The sequence below is a fragment of the Garra rufa genome, chromosome 3 (genome assembly GCF_049309525.1).
Source record: "Garra rufa chromosome 3, GarRuf1.0, whole genome shotgun sequence".
Taxonomy (NCBI): Eukaryota; Metazoa; Chordata; class Actinopteri; order Cypriniformes; family Cyprinidae; genus Garra; species Garra rufa.
In genome coordinates, this window is record NC_133363.1 from 47,029,116 (window position 1) to 47,047,125 (window position 18,010).

Below are 18,010 nucleotides of genomic sequence, written 5' to 3' on the forward strand. Positions count from 1 at the left end.
TCATTCGTTTGCTTCAGTGTTATTTTAGTATGGTTTATATATTACCATAGCATTTATTAATATTTTGAATTAGCTTTTTCCAATATATTTGAAGTCGTCAGTTGTAATTACAATGTTTTAGTAATTTTATATTTGTGTTTTTAATTTCAGTTTTGAAGGCAAGGCAACCTTTGTCATTTCTGTTCATCTGATATTTCTATTTTATTTGATTTCAGTTTTCAATTAACAATTGTTTAGGTTAAAGTTATAGTTTACCCAAAAATCTAAATTCTGTCATTAATTACTCACCTGCATGTCGTTCCAAACCTGTACGATTTTCATTTATCTTTGGAACACATTGAGATATTTTTGATTAAATCCGAGAGCTTTCTGACCCTCCATAGACAGCAAGGGACCTTCCACATTCAAGGTCCAGAAAGGTATGCATCTAATATGGCGCTAGGGTGACGCAGAGGAGAAGAATTGTTGAATAAAGTTATTTTTGAGGGTTTTTTGCGCACAAAAAGTATTCTTGTAGCTTCATAAAATTACGGTTGCACAATTGATGTAACATACTATTTTAAAAATATCTTAATTTGTGTTTCCGAAGATGTTTGGAATGACATGAGGGTAAGTAATTAATAACAGAATTTTAATTTTTGGATGAACAGATCTTTAGTAAGAAATCTGTTCATCTTCAGAACACAAATTAAGATATTTTTAATTAAATCTGAAAGCTTTCTGACCTGCAACACAACTGACACCCACACAGTTGTTTTTTGTGTTTTCTTTGAGCACAAAAACTATTTTCGTAGCTTTATAACATTACTTACTACTTTTCTGGGGCTTAAACATGGTAGTTGCATTGTTGTCTGTGCAGGGTCAGAAAGCTCTCAGATTTAATAAAAAATATCTTAATTTGTGCTCAGAAGAGGAACAAAGGTATTACATGTTTGGAATGACATGAGAGGGAGTAATTAATGACAGAATTTTTTTTACTATCCCTTTAACAATAGCAACATTAAGTTATTTGTTTGTTCATCCATTCATTCATTCGTTACTTTACTCAGTTCCGTTTATTGCATTTATGTACATTAGGTTGAAACGATTCCTTAAACCCCCTTATCTGTGCACGTTATGTCATATCTTGTGCATTTCCTCTATGTTGTAGTGTATCATTACTGAGGGTCATCTCTTTTTCCACCTCTTTGTCATGTGATGAAAAGGCTTCCCTCATTCTGACAGAAACAGATACTGAGTCACTCTATCCACTCTATAAACAATTACACCAAACAATTGAAGGAAAATCAGGTGTTCTGGCCTTTATTCTGAGCTGAACAAAGAGTAGGTCACTGCATTATGCCTTGTGATTGTGTCACATCTGGAGGTCACCTATTTTTCTTATTTGTTTTTTCGTTTAGTTCCCATAATTCGTTAGATATGCGTTTTTGAATATGTTGCGTTCAGGCCATATCGTAATTACCATAATTTCGAGATGACAACACGTGACTTTCTACTCTGAGCTATTCGCATTCTTTGGACTAGGAATTATGCTTTTTCTATGGCAACAATATCAACGCCTAAACAGAGCCTATGTTGGTCAGGTGGTACAGCGGTCATGTGGTATAAGTTGTAGCTCTCATAAGACTCCCAGTTTACAAGTTGTAATTACAAGTTCTACAAGGATGTGAACGCTTTTGGAATCGAAGTTGGAATCTCGTAATTACGGGAATTCCGATATGGCGTGAACGCACCTTTATGCCGCGTTCCAGACAACCCGTAACCCGTGTTTTTCCAACCTTCTACCGGTGAAAGTGCACTGGAACGGCAGTCAAACCCGTGACTTCCCACTCGTGAACTCGTTCTAGATCGATGTACTCCCAGTTCCGAGTTCTGACGTGACATATGCTGCCTTCATGTGCTATCGTAATTATGGTAAATACCAAAATCTGACATCGAAATTGCACATGAACACCCACTCACGTTGTAATTTCCACTGGAAAGCTCAAATTTTTTTTATGATACCCGAGCTGCCGAGATGGGATAAACTTTGACCTTTCAACATGGCGGACAGCAACGAAACTATACTGAATGATAAGCATGGCATGATGTTAAAAGTTCTCTGCTGTTTAGTTGGTTAGTTTGTAGCCCCCATAATGCTGTGGCATAAAAGATTTTAATAACGTCGCTATTTAAACGTAGTGTTGTCTTTAAAAATACCGTTAAGAGAAGATGCTAGCTTGTCGTGGCTGGCCTACAGTTAGGGCTGTTCGATTCCGAAAATTTTGGAATCGATTCCGATTCCGATTCCTGGTTCTGGAATCGATTGGATTCGATTCCAGAATCGATTCCTCACTGTTGTTTCGATTCTTTTTCGATTCTTGTTTTTTAGATTGGAGGAAGCTAATTTCGCAATGTATGCAGGATGTAAAGGTTGTATAAAGTTACCTTCTCATAATATTAAGCTTCATTTGTAAAAAAAAAAAAAAAAAAAAAGAAGATATATATATACTATTTTTCTGTAGCTCTGACTGATTTCAAATTGTAATTCGTTGCCCAGGAAATTAGTCATAACCCACAGCTCAGCGGTGGACATGCATTTATTGCATGAATAAAACAAGATGTGACGTGTATAAAATGACAAAACTATACACTGAAACAAAATAAACAGAACTTTAACAACAACACTGATATGAGAGCTCGTGGCGAGAACTGTCAATCAGATGCGCTCTCGGCCACTGATACGTGCGTTTTCTTTCAGAGTTATCATTTGGCTGATAGATTAAAAATAGCATTTATTTAAGATGTAAATAAGATCAAGACACGTCATGATCTATTCTGTCGTCTAAATTGTGGACATCATGAGCCAGTTTTCCCGTAAAATAACATCTGAATCGTTTTTTGAACTGGTTCATTTAAATAATCTATCCGAACGAATCTTTTTGTGGAAATGTATCAGACTATAATAACTATTAGTGAGCAAGAGGCAAATTAATGGGTGCTTCTCAAACTGAAGGCTGCGTCCTTAAACTCATTTTTATTACGTTTATTTTCGTCAATCGACGTTTGATGACTTGCAGCCGAGATATGCAGCCTTCATGGAATGCAGCCTTCCGTTTAAGAGGTAAGTTTTGTTGAACTGAAAACGGCTCTGAATGAGGAGTCGATTCCCCTTGAGAGGATCGATTCCAAACGTTGGAATCGACTCTCGATTCCCAATGCCTCGGAATCGAGGAATCGATTCTTTTTGGAATCGATTCCCAGCCCTACCTACAGTAGGGTGCTGTGCGGTACAGTGTTCTGAAGGAGGCAATTTTCTCATGTTATTTTATTTGGTCTGTTTTACCAAATTCCGAGTCCGCCATGTTTCTCTTCACTACGACAACAAAAGCACCTGAACACGACACACTGGTAATTTCCACTTCAAAAGTGGAAAGCATCATCTTTCCCATATCACATGAAGGCAGCAATAGCCCGCGAAACAACAATGTCAGCCCTAATGCGTGCGGAGTAGCACACGGAGGAAAAATAGAGCTTAGGACAATATAGCGTTGCAATCATATTAATATAATAATATAAAAATAACAATAATTTATAAATGTGCCCAGGCAGTTTGGCGTGACTTGCCTGGAACGCTACAAAGTCATGAGTCGTGGTTTGAAGTCGTGATTTACCAGTTAAAAAACCTGCCTGGAACGCAGCATTAGTTTCAGAAAGCGTGCAGGAAGTTTGATTGACAGTCGATCTGACCAATCATAACGCCGAATCTGCCATTTCTGTCTGACAAACAAACTAGACATGAGAGTAATGTTAGATTAACAGTGGCGGACTTGAACTTGAATAATAGTGTGTATTAAGGTCTTTCAGCGGTTGAAATAATATACCTTCTGATGTTCACATTTCATGCTATGACTAGTAAAGCTGAAGAGACGATCGGTTAAGGTGCTGCTTGAACTGAGGCGCTACAACGATCTGTCACGACACATTAAAGAGCCACAAAACGGTATCTATTGTATGGATTTTTAAACAAATGACAAAATTTGAAAGCTAATACTTTGTTTCATACCTAAAAAGTAACCTGCTCCGTCTTGTCTGTTGGTGCGTTGTCAGTTTCTCTTAGCTTTGTAATGTATTTTTCACTGCGTGAAAACATGATGTGAAGTGTGAGAGCACCATGGCTTGTCAGATGTAGCAACAGTAACTAGTACTAACGAGAGCGGGTTTTTACGAAGGGTTAATCTGATTTCATTCTAATCAGAGGGATCTTGTGTGTACATGTGCGTCTTCCTTTGTATGTGAATGTTAGGGAGAAGGGATGAGACTGGAAGACATAAAATAAGCTGCAGTAAGTGTTTTTTTCTCCTCAGGCACGGTATCAAATACCATCTCCATTTATAGACATCACAGACTCAAATGATCCTCCCGGTCTAACTGCCAGAGTCCTTAGTTTGAGCTCTGAGTAAGCAACAATACATGCAGACTGTGCAAGAGAGAGACACAGCATGCGAATTTGACTGACTTTGTGCAGGAGGCAAGTGTTTTTAAAATGAAAGGTGTTGACAGAGAAAAGTGGACTGTTAGGATTGCTGACAACCAACAGTTCTCTTCAGTTTGCGTTGTTGCTGCTGACAAAATGGAAAGCTGAAACTGTATCAGTATCTAGAGATGAGACGTGAATCCAGTTTGTGTTTAATACAAACTGAATAAATGTATTACGACTAGGCCTGAAGCTCCAGCGGCTTGTTATTTTTAACTCATACTTATCAAAGCTATGGTTTCCTGGCTATTTCTCAGATTGTATCCACCCATCGACTAATCTAATGTGTTTTGAAATGCACACTAAATAAAGCCCAAGACTTCGAGGGTCACGGTTAAGAACGTTCCAGCCGGTTTCCGTCACATTCTGGTTGAGGATGTCATGGCATGCCAGTGTTTTGTTGTCCTCTTCTGGCTTGTGCAAAGGTATTCAGGCTCCAGGTCTATTTCAGGCAGGCAAAGAGGGTTTTCCCACAATGCCACTGAGCTTGTATCTGCCAAAGGAGCTTGTTTTTGCTTTATTCACGCCTCTTGACATCTACAACCAAAACAGGAAGATAAACAGAGTTCTTTCCTGAAACACTTCATAGCGTGACAGGCCAGTGGTGATTTGCATGGATACAATGGATACATCATGGTATTGGTAGTTTACTTGTTTGTGCATGTGACTGCTGTTCGTAGGTCTCAAAACACTTTGGAAAATATGTGTCTGCTCATTAGATCAGATCTAAATTGGCCTTCACCAATACAGGCTCAACGTCAAGCCTAATATGTGTCCCTGTGGAAATCTTTCATCTGTATTTGTCAGGTGGAAGTTAGTACCCATTGTCCATCTTCCTCTCACTGAAAACATTTTCATCATGGATGTACTGGAGGCCGGCCACTGCAGAATATTACGTCAGATACACTGTCCTCATATGCCCTGTTCTGATAATGTTTCCCTTTTTCTTTTAAATTGTCCAAATTTGAATAATGCTTTTAATTAAATAACTATTTATTTTCATTGCTTACAATATTGCATCTAGATCTACTTTTGAATATGTCTGGAATGCATTTAAATGCTACTTTATGTAAATATATACACTGCCAGTCAAAAGTTTAGGATCAGTAAGATTTTTAATGGATTTTAAATACGTTTCTAATGCTCATCAAGGCTGCGTTTGTTTGATCAAAATACAGAAAAAAAAATATTGTGAAATATTATTATGGTGTAAAATAACATTCCTCTATTTTAATATGCATCAAAAATCTAATTTATTTCTGTGATCAAAGCTGAATTTTTCAGCATAACCACTCCAGTATTCAGTGTCACATGACCCTTCAGAAATCATTCTAATATGCCGATTTATTATCAGTGCTGGAAACTGTTGCTTAATAATTTTTTGGAACCTGAGATGCTTTTTTTCAGTATTCTTTCAGGGTCATTCTGTGTCAACTAAATCAGAGGTCCCTGGCTCAAATTGTTGATTTTGCTAATATTTATTCTTAAGAAACATAGACATGTATAGTGATGAAGGCCAAAATATTAAATGTCACGGATGAATAATTATGGAGTCATCCACTATTTTGTAGAGGGAGGTCAAAATGGTCCAAATTTTCACCTTAGATTTAGAGTCAAGTTACAGGGTGTTAAAATGACTTCAGAAAGATGGCAGAATCATTATCTTATTTTTGCACAGAGATTGGTAGTTCTATTAGTAAAATATGTTGACTTTAGCAATCTTTGTTGCATTATGTGCCAATGGTGACCATTCAAAAATGGGGAAACAGCACTCTTCCTTGCTTTTCTCCAAAGTTTGCATACCTGTAACTCAAGAAGTATTAATGTTATTTTAATGCCCTTTTAGATATTGGGTCTTAACAAACTTTCTTTTTGGCATCTATATTTTTAATGCCCTATGAGATTCGGTTCCGGAGATATTGGAACTTTAATATGGCTCCAGGAGTAAATCGTTAAAATGTTCACATTTTCAATGGTCAAAAACCAAATGTGGGTCAGTTTAAAAAAATATGATACTTCTTTAATTTCAAAGAGGAATGTCATAAGAACAAATAATGTAAAACTGGAGATGTATCTCGTTTCTTTCTGTCAAGACAACTGCATTGAACATACCAGTCTGAGTGACATAAATATTCTTTTTCCAAAGTTTGCATGCCTATAACTCAAGAAGTATTAAAGATATTGCAATATGATTTTAGACTCTAGTTGTTAATAAACTTTTCTTTTGGAATATTAATTGTCGAGGCCCTATCATATGATGCATGAGATATGAAGATCATATAAAGAACATTGTCTGAAGAAGAAATAATGTTAAAAATTAGAATTGTATCTTGTTTCCCTCTATCAAAACAATTGCATAGAACATACCTGTTTAAGTGCTAAAAGTTCACTGAAATGGTCAAGTTGTGGCACATTACCATGCTTTCTGTAGTCTTTATTTAAAGGATTCTTTGGAAGAAGGGATTTTGTTCATTTTTATAGTTTCTGAAGCTACCAAGAGTTTAAACATGCGGTATTGTAACATGTTTGGAACAAATCCCACGCCTCATAGGGAAGTGTGGTTGCTTACGCCACACATTGCATTCACATCTACCAAGATTTGCTTTATCTGGATTAATTATTAGAAATTCTTTTTCTTGTTTGTTGTTGTAAAACATGAAGCATAGTCATAGATCAAGTAGTATCTACAGCTAAAGGGCGTATTTGGCAGAATCACTGATCGTATCTCAAACATTTAACGTCTCTCACACTTGAAATAATTAACACTGTATAATTCTGAACCCTATAAATGGAATCCTGGGTTATCTTATTTTACATTTTACAGTGTTCATACTTTACCTAGAGTTAACAAATACTCCTGAACATTCATAATATGATGTGTCACACTGTATCATTCGAATAGAGGGAAACAATATACAATTCTGATTTCAACATTACTTCTTTTTCAGTCATTGTTCTTTAAATAAAATAAGTATCAGCTGTACACAAAATCACCAACATTTGGTTTTCAACCACTGAAAATTGGTTTACATTCAACAATCTGGACATGGAGCCTTATTGAGATTCCCATATCTCTGGGACTGAATGATGTAGGATTCTAGGATTCTAAGATTCTAAAAGAAACGTTTATGAAGAAAATCTAAATCTAAAATCATATTGTGATATCTTTAATACTTCTTGAGTTATAGGCACGCAAACTTTGGAAAAAGAATATTTATGGCACTTAGACTGGTATGTTGAATGCAGTTGTCTTGACAGAAAGAAACGAGATACATCTCTAGTTTTAACATGATTTGTTCTTCAGACATTCCTTTTTAAAAGAAAATAAGTATCGTATTTTTTCAAATTGACCCTTATTTGGTTTTTGACCACTGAAAATGTGTACATTTGAATGATTTACTCCTGGAGCCAAATTGAAATTCAAATATCTCTAGAACCAGCTGTCAAAAGGAAAGTTCATTAAGACCCAATATCTACTGTAAAAGGGCATTTAAATATCTTTAATACTTCTTGAGTTACAGGCATGCAAACGTTGGAAAAAACTTAAAGTGCTGTTTCCCCATTTTTAAATGGTCACCATTGGCACATAATGCAACAAAGTAACTGTAACTTGTAACTGTAACTCCTGTAACTTGACTCTGAATCTAAGGTGAAAGGCCATTTTGACCTCCCTCTACAAAATAGTGGATTACTCAGTAAATATTCATTCATGAATTTAATAGTTTGCATAGCTTGCATTACTATACATGTCTATCTTACTTCAGAATAAATATGAGCAAAATCTAAAATTTGAGCTGTGGAAGTTTTTGAAATTTGGTTGATTTGACACGGAATGACCCATCATTTATTTAAAATAGAAATATTTTCGAACAGTACACAATATGCTTTTTTTTCTAAAAGAAATTATTACTTTTATTTAGCAAAGATATGTTAAATGGATTAAAAGCGATAGCAAAGACTTATATTGTTAGAAAAGATTTATTTTTTGAATAAATGCTGTTTTTTTTTTTTACTTTTTATTAATCAAAGAATCATGAAAAGAATATCACGGGTTCCAAAAAAAAAAAAAAAAAATGCTGGCAACATAGATAATTCTAATAATAAATCAGCATATTATAATGATTTTTGAAGGATCATGTGACATTGAATTCCAGAATAATGGCTGATGAAAAGTCCGCTTTGCATCACAGGAATTTATGCATATTAAATAAAAATAGAAATCATTATATTTTTTCTGTATTTTTGATCAAATAAATGCAGTCTTGATGATCTTAAGAGACTTTTGAACAGCGGTGTATGTATTCATTTGTTTACAAAAAAAAATCTTACTGGCCTTAACTTTTAAACATACATCTCATGGAAAACTCAATGACAAACACACAAACTGCTTTCCTTCTTTTTCTTGTTTTTGTAGGGACAAAAAAGAAGACCAAAATCATCAAAAATAATGTCAATCCTGTCTGGAATGAGGTTGGTTTATTGCTTCTTACATTTAACTCACAAGTCACTATTCTGTTCCTGTTTCATCATTCCCTTTTCTTTCTCTTAGGGTTTTGAGTGGGACTTGAAGGGTGTTCCTTTAGATTCTGGAGCAGAGCTTCATGTTGTGGTCAAGGACCATGAGAAAATGGGCAGGAATAGGTAAGGTCTCTCTCTTTTACTCTCATTTCCTCTGTATTTCTCTTTTTGTTCTTAAGAGTGTATAAATGTGTCCCTCAGAATATTACGCAAAAGCACCTCCTCTGCCGACATGAAACAATTGCTCAACAATTCAGTTGGGAGAGCTGTAGAATTTATGGAATGCACCATTGTTTAAATGACTAGTGGCATTAGTGCGGAACGTGGTAAACATCCACTTAATTTGCTGTGCATTCCCATATTCTCATTGTGACCAAAGTGGTTCCCTACTGGCCTTCTGCTTTATCTAATCTTCTTGTAATTAGGCTCATATAGAACATACTAAACATGCTTTTAGGTAAATTTGTTCACCAATAACAGCAGTCATTGTCACCCTTATTCAAAATGGGTTTTTAAGTTTAAATAGTTTTTAAATCCATTATTACAATAATGTTTTTATTACATTAGTATTTATATTAAATTGCTCCAATACAACATCCCACACTGACTTATTTACATTTTTATTTTCTAAGCAATATAAAATCATACATGATCATATAGTAACTGTCTACCTACAACAAAAATCTCACTTGTTACAATTACAATTCATGGCAAAATGAATGTTTGTAAATGTAAACTGATATTTCCTACTGGCAAACTACAGCAAAAGAAAAAAAAAAACGGACTTAAAATCTTTTTTAGCTGGTGAAAATACTAGTGTTCTAATAATTTTGGCCACCACTGTATCTTGCATTTAAAGACTGATATTAAAGAGACTGTACAAGTCTTATTAATAGTAATATTAAATGCATTTTAGGCATAATGTGACCCTGGACCACAAAACCAGTCGTAAGTAGCATGGGTATATTTGTAGCAATAGCCAACAATACAGTGTATGGGTCAAAATGATCGTTTTTACTTTTATGCCAAAAATCATGAGGATATGAAGTAAAGCTCATGTTCCATGAAGATATTTTGTAAAATTTCTACCATAAACATATCAAAACTTAATTTTTGATTAATAATATGCATTGCTAAGAACTTCAGTTAGACAACTTTAAAGGCTATTTTCTCAATATTTAATTTTTTTTTGCACCCTTAGATTCCAGATTTTTAAATATTTGTATCTCGGCCAAATATTGCCCTATCCTAACAAACCATACATTAATGGAAAACTTATTTATTCGGTGTGTATAAATCTCAGTTTCAAAAAATTTACCCTTATGAATGGTTTTGTGGTCCAGGGTCACATATTAAGAAATGCACACTGTGCAATAAAGAAATGCTCCAAATAAAGTTTTATTATAATTGTATATCAGCAGAATTAAGTGATATGTCAAAAAATATGTTAATAGATTTGAAGTATACTTAGTATGAAGTAAATTTATTTCAAATAAATTATGGTGTAGGTGTTTTCTAAAAAAAGTTTAAATGCAAACATGCTGTCACTTTTGATCCATTTAAAGCATTCTTATTGAATAAAAGCACTGATGCCGAACATTTAAACAGTAGTTTATGTCCCAGCATGCCCTGCTTTTCTAGGTTTTCCAGGCTGTTGTTGCCTTTAAAACCTGGAAACAAATAAAAAGTGTTAATATGATCTAATAGTTCTCATTGTGTTTCATAAAAATGTTGTCACATTTAAGTGTAATAAAGTCTGAATTTGTTGTGGACACTTTGTTTGACAAAAACCAATATGTCTACATGCCCATACATTGATCTATAAACATTTTATTATGATTTTGTCTCTTTGGTACTCGAGTAAACACACAAATACATAACAGAGATGAAAATAGTTAATAAATGCTATATTAGATATTACATAACACACTTGAATATTGCGTGAAATATTATCAGTATAATGAAGGAATAAAGTAATAGGAGAGGAGGGAAAGAAAAGGAAGGAAGAGGGGAATGCCCACAGGAAGTGAGTCAGGGCGGTTTGCCATGTCTCCTCTTTCCTTTCAAACCTTACCAGAGGCCTGAGAATGAAACAGAAGAACAGCGATTTTTAGAAAAAAAGCTAGCCAGACAGTGAAAAATCTGTCATCCAGGGTCAGATGCATAGTCATGTGTCACGGTTGTTTAGCTTAGTAACTGTATGTCTGTGTTTATTTATATTTCTTGGCATTTATCCCCATCTTTAAATAGCATGACAGTTGTTAAATAGCCCTTTGTGTGTCTTTACAGGTTTCTAGGGGAGTGTCGAGTAGCTCTTCGAGATGTGATCAATTCTCCCAACCTGGCTGCTACTTTCACGGTGTCCCTGGTTGACACCAAAAGGAACAGCACAGGGGTGCGTTTGTCTGTTTGTCTCTTGTTCTCACTGACTTTAATGTCTATCAAATTTCTGTTGGTGGCAACGTCCCACCTTCATGTTTACTACATTCTAAACCTCCCCTCTCTCTGAAGAAAAGAATATTTTCCATATTAAACTCACGTCACTTTGTTCCACAAGTAATTTAAGAGAGACAGTTTTGAAGAAATACTACAAGGCTGTCTTACACAACAGAGTGGAACTTCCTGGCATTGTGTGTGGGTACAGCATGCGTGTAGGTTGCGTGACGCTGGATGATTGAGAGCGAAAAGAAGGAGAGGGAAAGGTGGAGTTGGTTTTCTTAGCTCCTTTGCATCCGTGTGCTCTTGAAATAGCTGATTCCGGAAATAATTTCAGGAAAGTACATTATAAGGTATCAGCCTGACGCCGGTCTAATCTCAAAAACAACTCTGGCATGCTGCTTTTCTTTCCCACACTTCCCAAAACAGATAGGTCATCACTCAGAACTTTGATAACAATTAAAAAATTAATCACATATATTTTTTTTTTAAGTAATTCTATGTTTAGCAGATACACAAATATAAATTCCAGTAATGAACAGAGAGGGGAAAAGGGAGAAAAAACAGGTAGACTTGCAAGAGAAAGAAGCAGGATGATTAGGTGCTTAACATCTTCAGAGTTAAAGAAAGCATAAAATACAGATCGAAAATACAGTTTTATTGTGAAATATTATAATATATGAATATTTTAAAATGTAATTTATTTCTTTTATGGCAAAGCGGAAGTTTCAGCATCATTACTCGAGTCTTCAGTGTCACACCATTCTTCAGAAACATTCTTATATGCTGATTTGGTGCTCAAGAAATATTTTTTATTCTTAACGATGTTGAAATTAATTTGACATCTTGTGCTCTTTTCTCCATTTTTTCTGAGAAATGTCAAACATCTTCAATCTGTGTTTCCTCTTCTAGGCCACAGTAACCCTGCAGGTTTCTTATATCCCTCCACCAGGGATGGCTCCCATCTTCCAGCCTCCTCCACAGCCAGAGGCTGTACACACCCCAGTTGAGCTAGACACGGTTACAGGTCAGTCTGATAAAATTGAATATAGCTCCCACTGTGAGATCCTTGTTAAATAATGCTTAAATTAATATCACTAGTATTTGTGACCCTGGACCACAAAACCAGTCATAAGGCTAACTTTTTTAAAACTGAGATTTGTACATCATCTGAAAGCTTTCTATTGATGTGTGGTTGTCCAAATGAAGATCTTAGCGATGCATATTACTAATCAAAAATTACGTTTTGAAAGATTCACGGTAGAAAATTTACTAAATATCATCATGGAACATATTCTTTACTTAATGATTTTTGGTATAAAAGAAAAATTGATCATTTTGACCCATACATTGTATTTTGGGCTATTGCTACAAATATATCTGTGCTGCTTAAGACTGGTTTTGTGGTTCAGGTTCACAATTCACAATTGTGGGCTGTGATTAATTTGATGTGTGTATATGTGTAGTTTTTTCATTGGACACTATGGGCGAGGACGACACTGAGAGCATGCTGATGATGGAGGTAGTGGAGGAGCCTGAACCTGTTCCAGGACCCCAGGGTCAGGACACTGGGGCCCCTACAGCACCACCCAAAAAGGCTCCACCAAACTTTAACCATGGCCTTAAGAAAAAGAAACGGCACAGCAACAAATCCCCCATGTCTGACAAACCCCAGGACCTCCAGGTGTGTATATGTGCATCTCTGTATGTGTGTCTATAAATCCACATTTTGCTTTGTTCATGTTTGGCTGTGTCTGCAAATATTCCACCTTATTTCCTTCAATATCATTTTTTTTTGTATTTCTGTGTCGGTCAGTCATTATGCGACAGCAAAAAATGGCTTGACAAATTATAATAAGCCAATTAATGGTGGTTTCTTATGGATCGGTACAGAAAAGACTTCCTAATTATATTTATTTGTATTAAATGACAATCCCTGTCCACTCTATCAATTTAAATATACTTTTATTTTCATTCTATGGTTCTGCTTTTAAAATAGTGCCACCTTGTGGTAATACACAGTAGGTGCAGTAAGGCGAACATTTATTTTGGCTTTAAACTCGTTTATTTGCTCTAGGCAAGACAATGTATTCAGTGTGTTAATAAAACAAACACCTGAGCATGATTCTCTAGAATAGATCCAAGAATAGCAAAGTTTAATTTGGATTTAAAGATGCTGACCACTAAATAAATAAATAAATTAAAAAACAAGTATGTTTAAACCATTTGATCTCATCTCAGCTTAAAGATGTGTGGAGATATTTATATTAGTATTTTTATTAGTTTATATACACTGCCGTTCAAAAGTTTGGTATCAGTAAGATTTTTAATGTTTTTTAAAGGCTGCGTTTATTTGATTAAAAATACAGAAAAAACTGTAATATTGTGTAACATTATTGCAATTTAAAATGAATGTTTTTTAACAATATACACTACCATTCAAAGTTTGGGGTCAGTAAAAAAATGTTTTATTTTTTTTTTTTGAAAGAACTTAATAATTTTATTCAGCAAGGATGTGTTAAATTGATCAAATGTGATAGTAAAGACTTACATAAGAAAAGATTTCTATTTTGAATAAATGCTGTTCTTTTTAAATTTTTTTCATCAAAGAATCCTGAAAAAAGTATCACAGTTTGCAAAAACATATTTGGCAGCAGAACTGTTTCCAACAGTGATAATATTCAGCATATTAGAATGATTTCTGAATGATCATTCAGTGATACTGAAGACTGGAGTAATGATGTTGATGAAAGTTCAGCTATGCATCACCAAAGTAACTTATATTTTAAAGTATTTTAGAAATAGAAAACTGTTATTTTAAATTGCAATATTTACATTTTCAGTATTTGATCAAATAAATGGAACATTAATGAGCATAAAATACTTCTTTAAAAAACATTACAAATCTTAGTGATCATAAACTTTTGAATAATATGAACAATACTACTTACGTTTATATAGATGGATAATAGATGGTTATATCCAGAGATAAGTTAAAAAAGTGCTTTAATTTCCTTTTTAATAATGTTATCATCAGCGATTGTATTTTTTAAAACATTAATTCAGAATATATTAATGTTAGGTACGGCTGCGCATCATTGAGGGAAGGCAGCTCCCTGGTGTCAACATTAAACCAGTTGTCAAGGTCACAGTTGGAGGACAGACAAAGAGAACGCGCATCAGGAAGGGCAATAATCCATTTTTTGATGAGGTAACAAGTTTTTTTCAATGTTTCATTACTAGGGGAATAAAAATTATGTAAATGAATTAAGTAAATGCTCAGTAAATGTATGCATATATTCTTTACTTTCAGACTTTCTTTCTAAACTTCTTTGAGAAACCTTCAGATCTTTTTGATGAGCCTATATTTATAACCGTAAGTTATATTATTATCATAATTAATGCAGTTGATGTTTTGATTTAACACAAACCTTCAGTTATCTTCTCTGTGTCCGTTTCAAGGTATTTGACTCCAAGTCACTACGTAAAGACTCTGTCATTGGAGAATTCAAGGTATTTTTCTTCTCTCTCAGTCATTCTTCTCCTTTTAATCGTTGTCCTCATTAAGTGGTTTCTTCTCATTTCCAATGAGTTCCAGGATTCTTTATTTTTATTTTCTTTACTGGTCATAGGCATGTTTTTCTCCCTCTGATCTCTCATTTTCAGAACACATGCACATGTTATTTCAGACTTTGTTAATAATAGTACTAATTTTGTTTCCTTGTTTTGTCTGTCAGCTGGATGTTGGCATGGTGTATAATGAACACCGTAAGTACTACATAGTCATAATGTGATGTTAATTGCTCTTTTCAAAAGCACCATTTGATTGTGTCTCAGAACAAACAAACCTCTGGACCTGGACACTGTTTTGAGTATTGAGTCTAAGAGAATTTCAATTAAGCTTGTTGCCTTTAAAATTGAAGCTGTATTTATATTTAACATTCTTTTTTCTGTTGCACCGAACAGGACATGCTATTCTCAGGAAATGGTTGTTGCTGGCAGATCCTGATGATCTTTCTGCTGGGGCCAGAGGTTATTTAAAAGCCAGCATGTTTGTCCTGGCTGCAGGGGATGAAGCTCCGGTAAGTGAGAGGAGGATTGAGCATGATTCAGCATGTTAACAAATCAAACCTTATTGTATAGATTTCACTCATTCTCTTTTTCGTATGCTATGTGTCAGATGGATAAGAAAGAGGGTCTGGAAGAAAAGGAAGATATAGAGGGGAACCTGTTGAGACCAGCTGGTCTTACCCTGACAGGAGCCACGTTTACTCTCAGAGTGTTCAGGGCAGAAGACCTGCCTCAAAGTGAGTGTCGAACACATCCGTGTGTAAATGTGAGTGTTTTCTGTTTTATTTGTTAATCTGTTTTTTTCCTCGGACAGTGGATGATGCTCTTATGGATGGTGTCAAACAGTTCCTTGGTTTTGAAACTAATAGAAAAAACCTGGTGGATCCATTCGTGGAGGTCAACTTTGCAGGAAAAACGGTACTTCTGTTTTTGTAATTAGTTTAATAGTAAGGTATTAATAGGTTGCCGAAGAGGTACTAATATATACAGTCAAGCCCGAAATTATTCATTCCCCTGGCAAGTTCTGACTTTAAGTTACTTTTATTCAACCAGCAAGTTTTTTTGACCGGAAATGACACAGGCTTCTGCCAAAAGATAATAAGACGATGTACAAGAGGCATTGTGAAAAAAAAAAATATTTCTCAGCTCTTATTTACATGTAAACAAAATGCGGCATGTCCAAAATTATTCATACCCTTTGCAAACTGTCACAATCTATGGGGAAACCCAAAGTTCTATACCAGTCCAAATAGTCCAAGCTGTTCTAAAGCATCCTAATTACCCTGATTCATTGGGGACAGCTGTTTTAATCAACTCAACAGGTTAAAAACAGACGCTCTCTGCTGTTGGTTTGTGGACAGTCATGGCTAAGACAAAGGAGCTCACTGAGGACCTGCGGCTGCGCATTGTGGCTGCTCACAAGTCAGGGCTATAAGACCATATCTAAATGTTTTGAAGTTCCAGTGGCTACAGTGCAAAGTATTATTAAAAAATACAAGACGTTCCGCACTGTGAAAAATTTCAGAGGACGTGGTCGAAAGCCAAAAGTGAAAATTTAATTGTTTGGCCACAATGATGTAGCCTTCATTTGGCATAAAAAAGGAGAAGCCTAAGAACACCATTCCCACTGTCAAAGGGGGGGAACCTAATGTTTTGAGGGAGTTTTTCAGCCGGTGGACCAGGGAACCTAATCACAGTAAACGGCACCATGAAAAAAGAGCAATACATCAAAATTCTCAACAACAACATCAGGCAGTCTGCAGAGAAACTTGGCCTTTGGGCACCAGTGGACATTTCAGCATGACAACGACCCAAAACACACACCAAAAGTGGTGAAGAAATGGTTAGCAGACAAAAACATTAATGTTTTGCAGTGGCCCAGCCAGAGTCCTGACTTAAATCCAATTGAGAATCTGTGGAGGGAGCTAAGATCAGGGTAATGGCAAGGAGACCCTCCAACCTGAAAGAGTTGAAGCTCATCACTAAAGAAGAATGGGCAAAAATACCAGTGGAGACATGCAAAAAGCTGGTCAGCAATTGTAGGAAGCGTTTGATTGCTGTAATAGCCAATAAAGGTGTTTGTATTGATTATTGAGAAGGGTATGAATAATTTTGGACATGCCACTTTTTGTTCGAATGTAAATAAAATCCGAGAAATATTTTTTTACACTATGATGCTTCTTGTACATTGTCTTATTATCTTTTGGGAGAAGCCTGTGTCATTTCCGGTCAAAAACTTGCTGGTTGAATAAAAGTAACTTTATGTCAGAATTAGTGTTGGGCGATATGCTCAATTTTCATATCGTCCTGTCGTCAGCCTCTGAGATCGCCGATACACGATACTATCGTGCTAATTTATTTAATAATATGTAAATGTGTCAATATGTAATAAATTCTTTATTCGTTTTGTAAGGGTAGTGCATGTGACTTGTGACACAGTTGTGCGTTTACAGAGCGCTGACGATAGTTCTGTTCAAGTTTACTTCGGTTTCATTCTCTGCTATCTTCAGGGAGCGGTAAATGTGCGTGCCTGAATGTAAATGAATGTATCTTTCTATACCCGTCATATTGCGATAATGCTACCGCTATATGTCTGATCTTTGTCATCAGTTCGTGTTGTAGTTCAGTTCATATAGAATGTGGAGAAGCCATGTGCGTGTAATTCACGTGCATATTTTTAGCGCCATTTTATCGCGTCGTAATTCTAGTTAACGCATATAGATGTTACTGAGGTGAATGTTTATGTCTACTAAATACAGACAGATTCTGATATATCGTATTTATTTCAGCCTAAACCACATTTTACTACCACTGTTATCCTAATGACTGTCTACACTTAAGTCTACACTTAATCTATGTACACTGTATGATGAATAAATCTCTTGCCCATTTTCACTGCACACATCTGCGGCGCTATCTACTCTATGCGTGTGTTTATACCGCTGCAAGTTTCTGAGGCATCCTAGAACC

The 18,010-nt window shown here is 35.4% G+C and overlaps 1 protein-coding gene across 1 annotated transcript in view; it reads left to right on the plus strand.

Moving 5' to 3' along the window:
- Positions 1-18,010, plus strand: part of dysf (dysferlin, limb girdle muscular dystrophy 2B (autosomal recessive)) — a 94,774-nt gene that overhangs the window by 1,258 nt on the left and 75,506 nt on the right. Inside the window, exons 2-13 of the mRNA XM_073836632.1 lie at positions 8,931-8,986; positions 9,066-9,157; positions 11,324-11,429; positions 12,383-12,497; positions 12,937-13,154; positions 14,553-14,681; positions 14,784-14,846; positions 14,933-14,983; positions 15,208-15,238; positions 15,437-15,552; positions 15,651-15,777; positions 15,855-15,958. Coding sequence (XP_073692733.1) covers positions 8,931-8,986; positions 9,066-9,157; positions 11,324-11,429; positions 12,383-12,497; positions 12,937-13,154; positions 14,553-14,681; positions 14,784-14,846; positions 14,933-14,983; positions 15,208-15,238; positions 15,437-15,552; positions 15,651-15,777; positions 15,855-15,958 — 1,208 coding nt within the window. The remainder of the gene's footprint in view (positions 1-8,930; positions 8,987-9,065; positions 9,158-11,323; positions 11,430-12,382; positions 12,498-12,936; positions 13,155-14,552; positions 14,682-14,783; positions 14,847-14,932; positions 14,984-15,207; positions 15,239-15,436; positions 15,553-15,650; positions 15,778-15,854; positions 15,959-18,010) is intronic.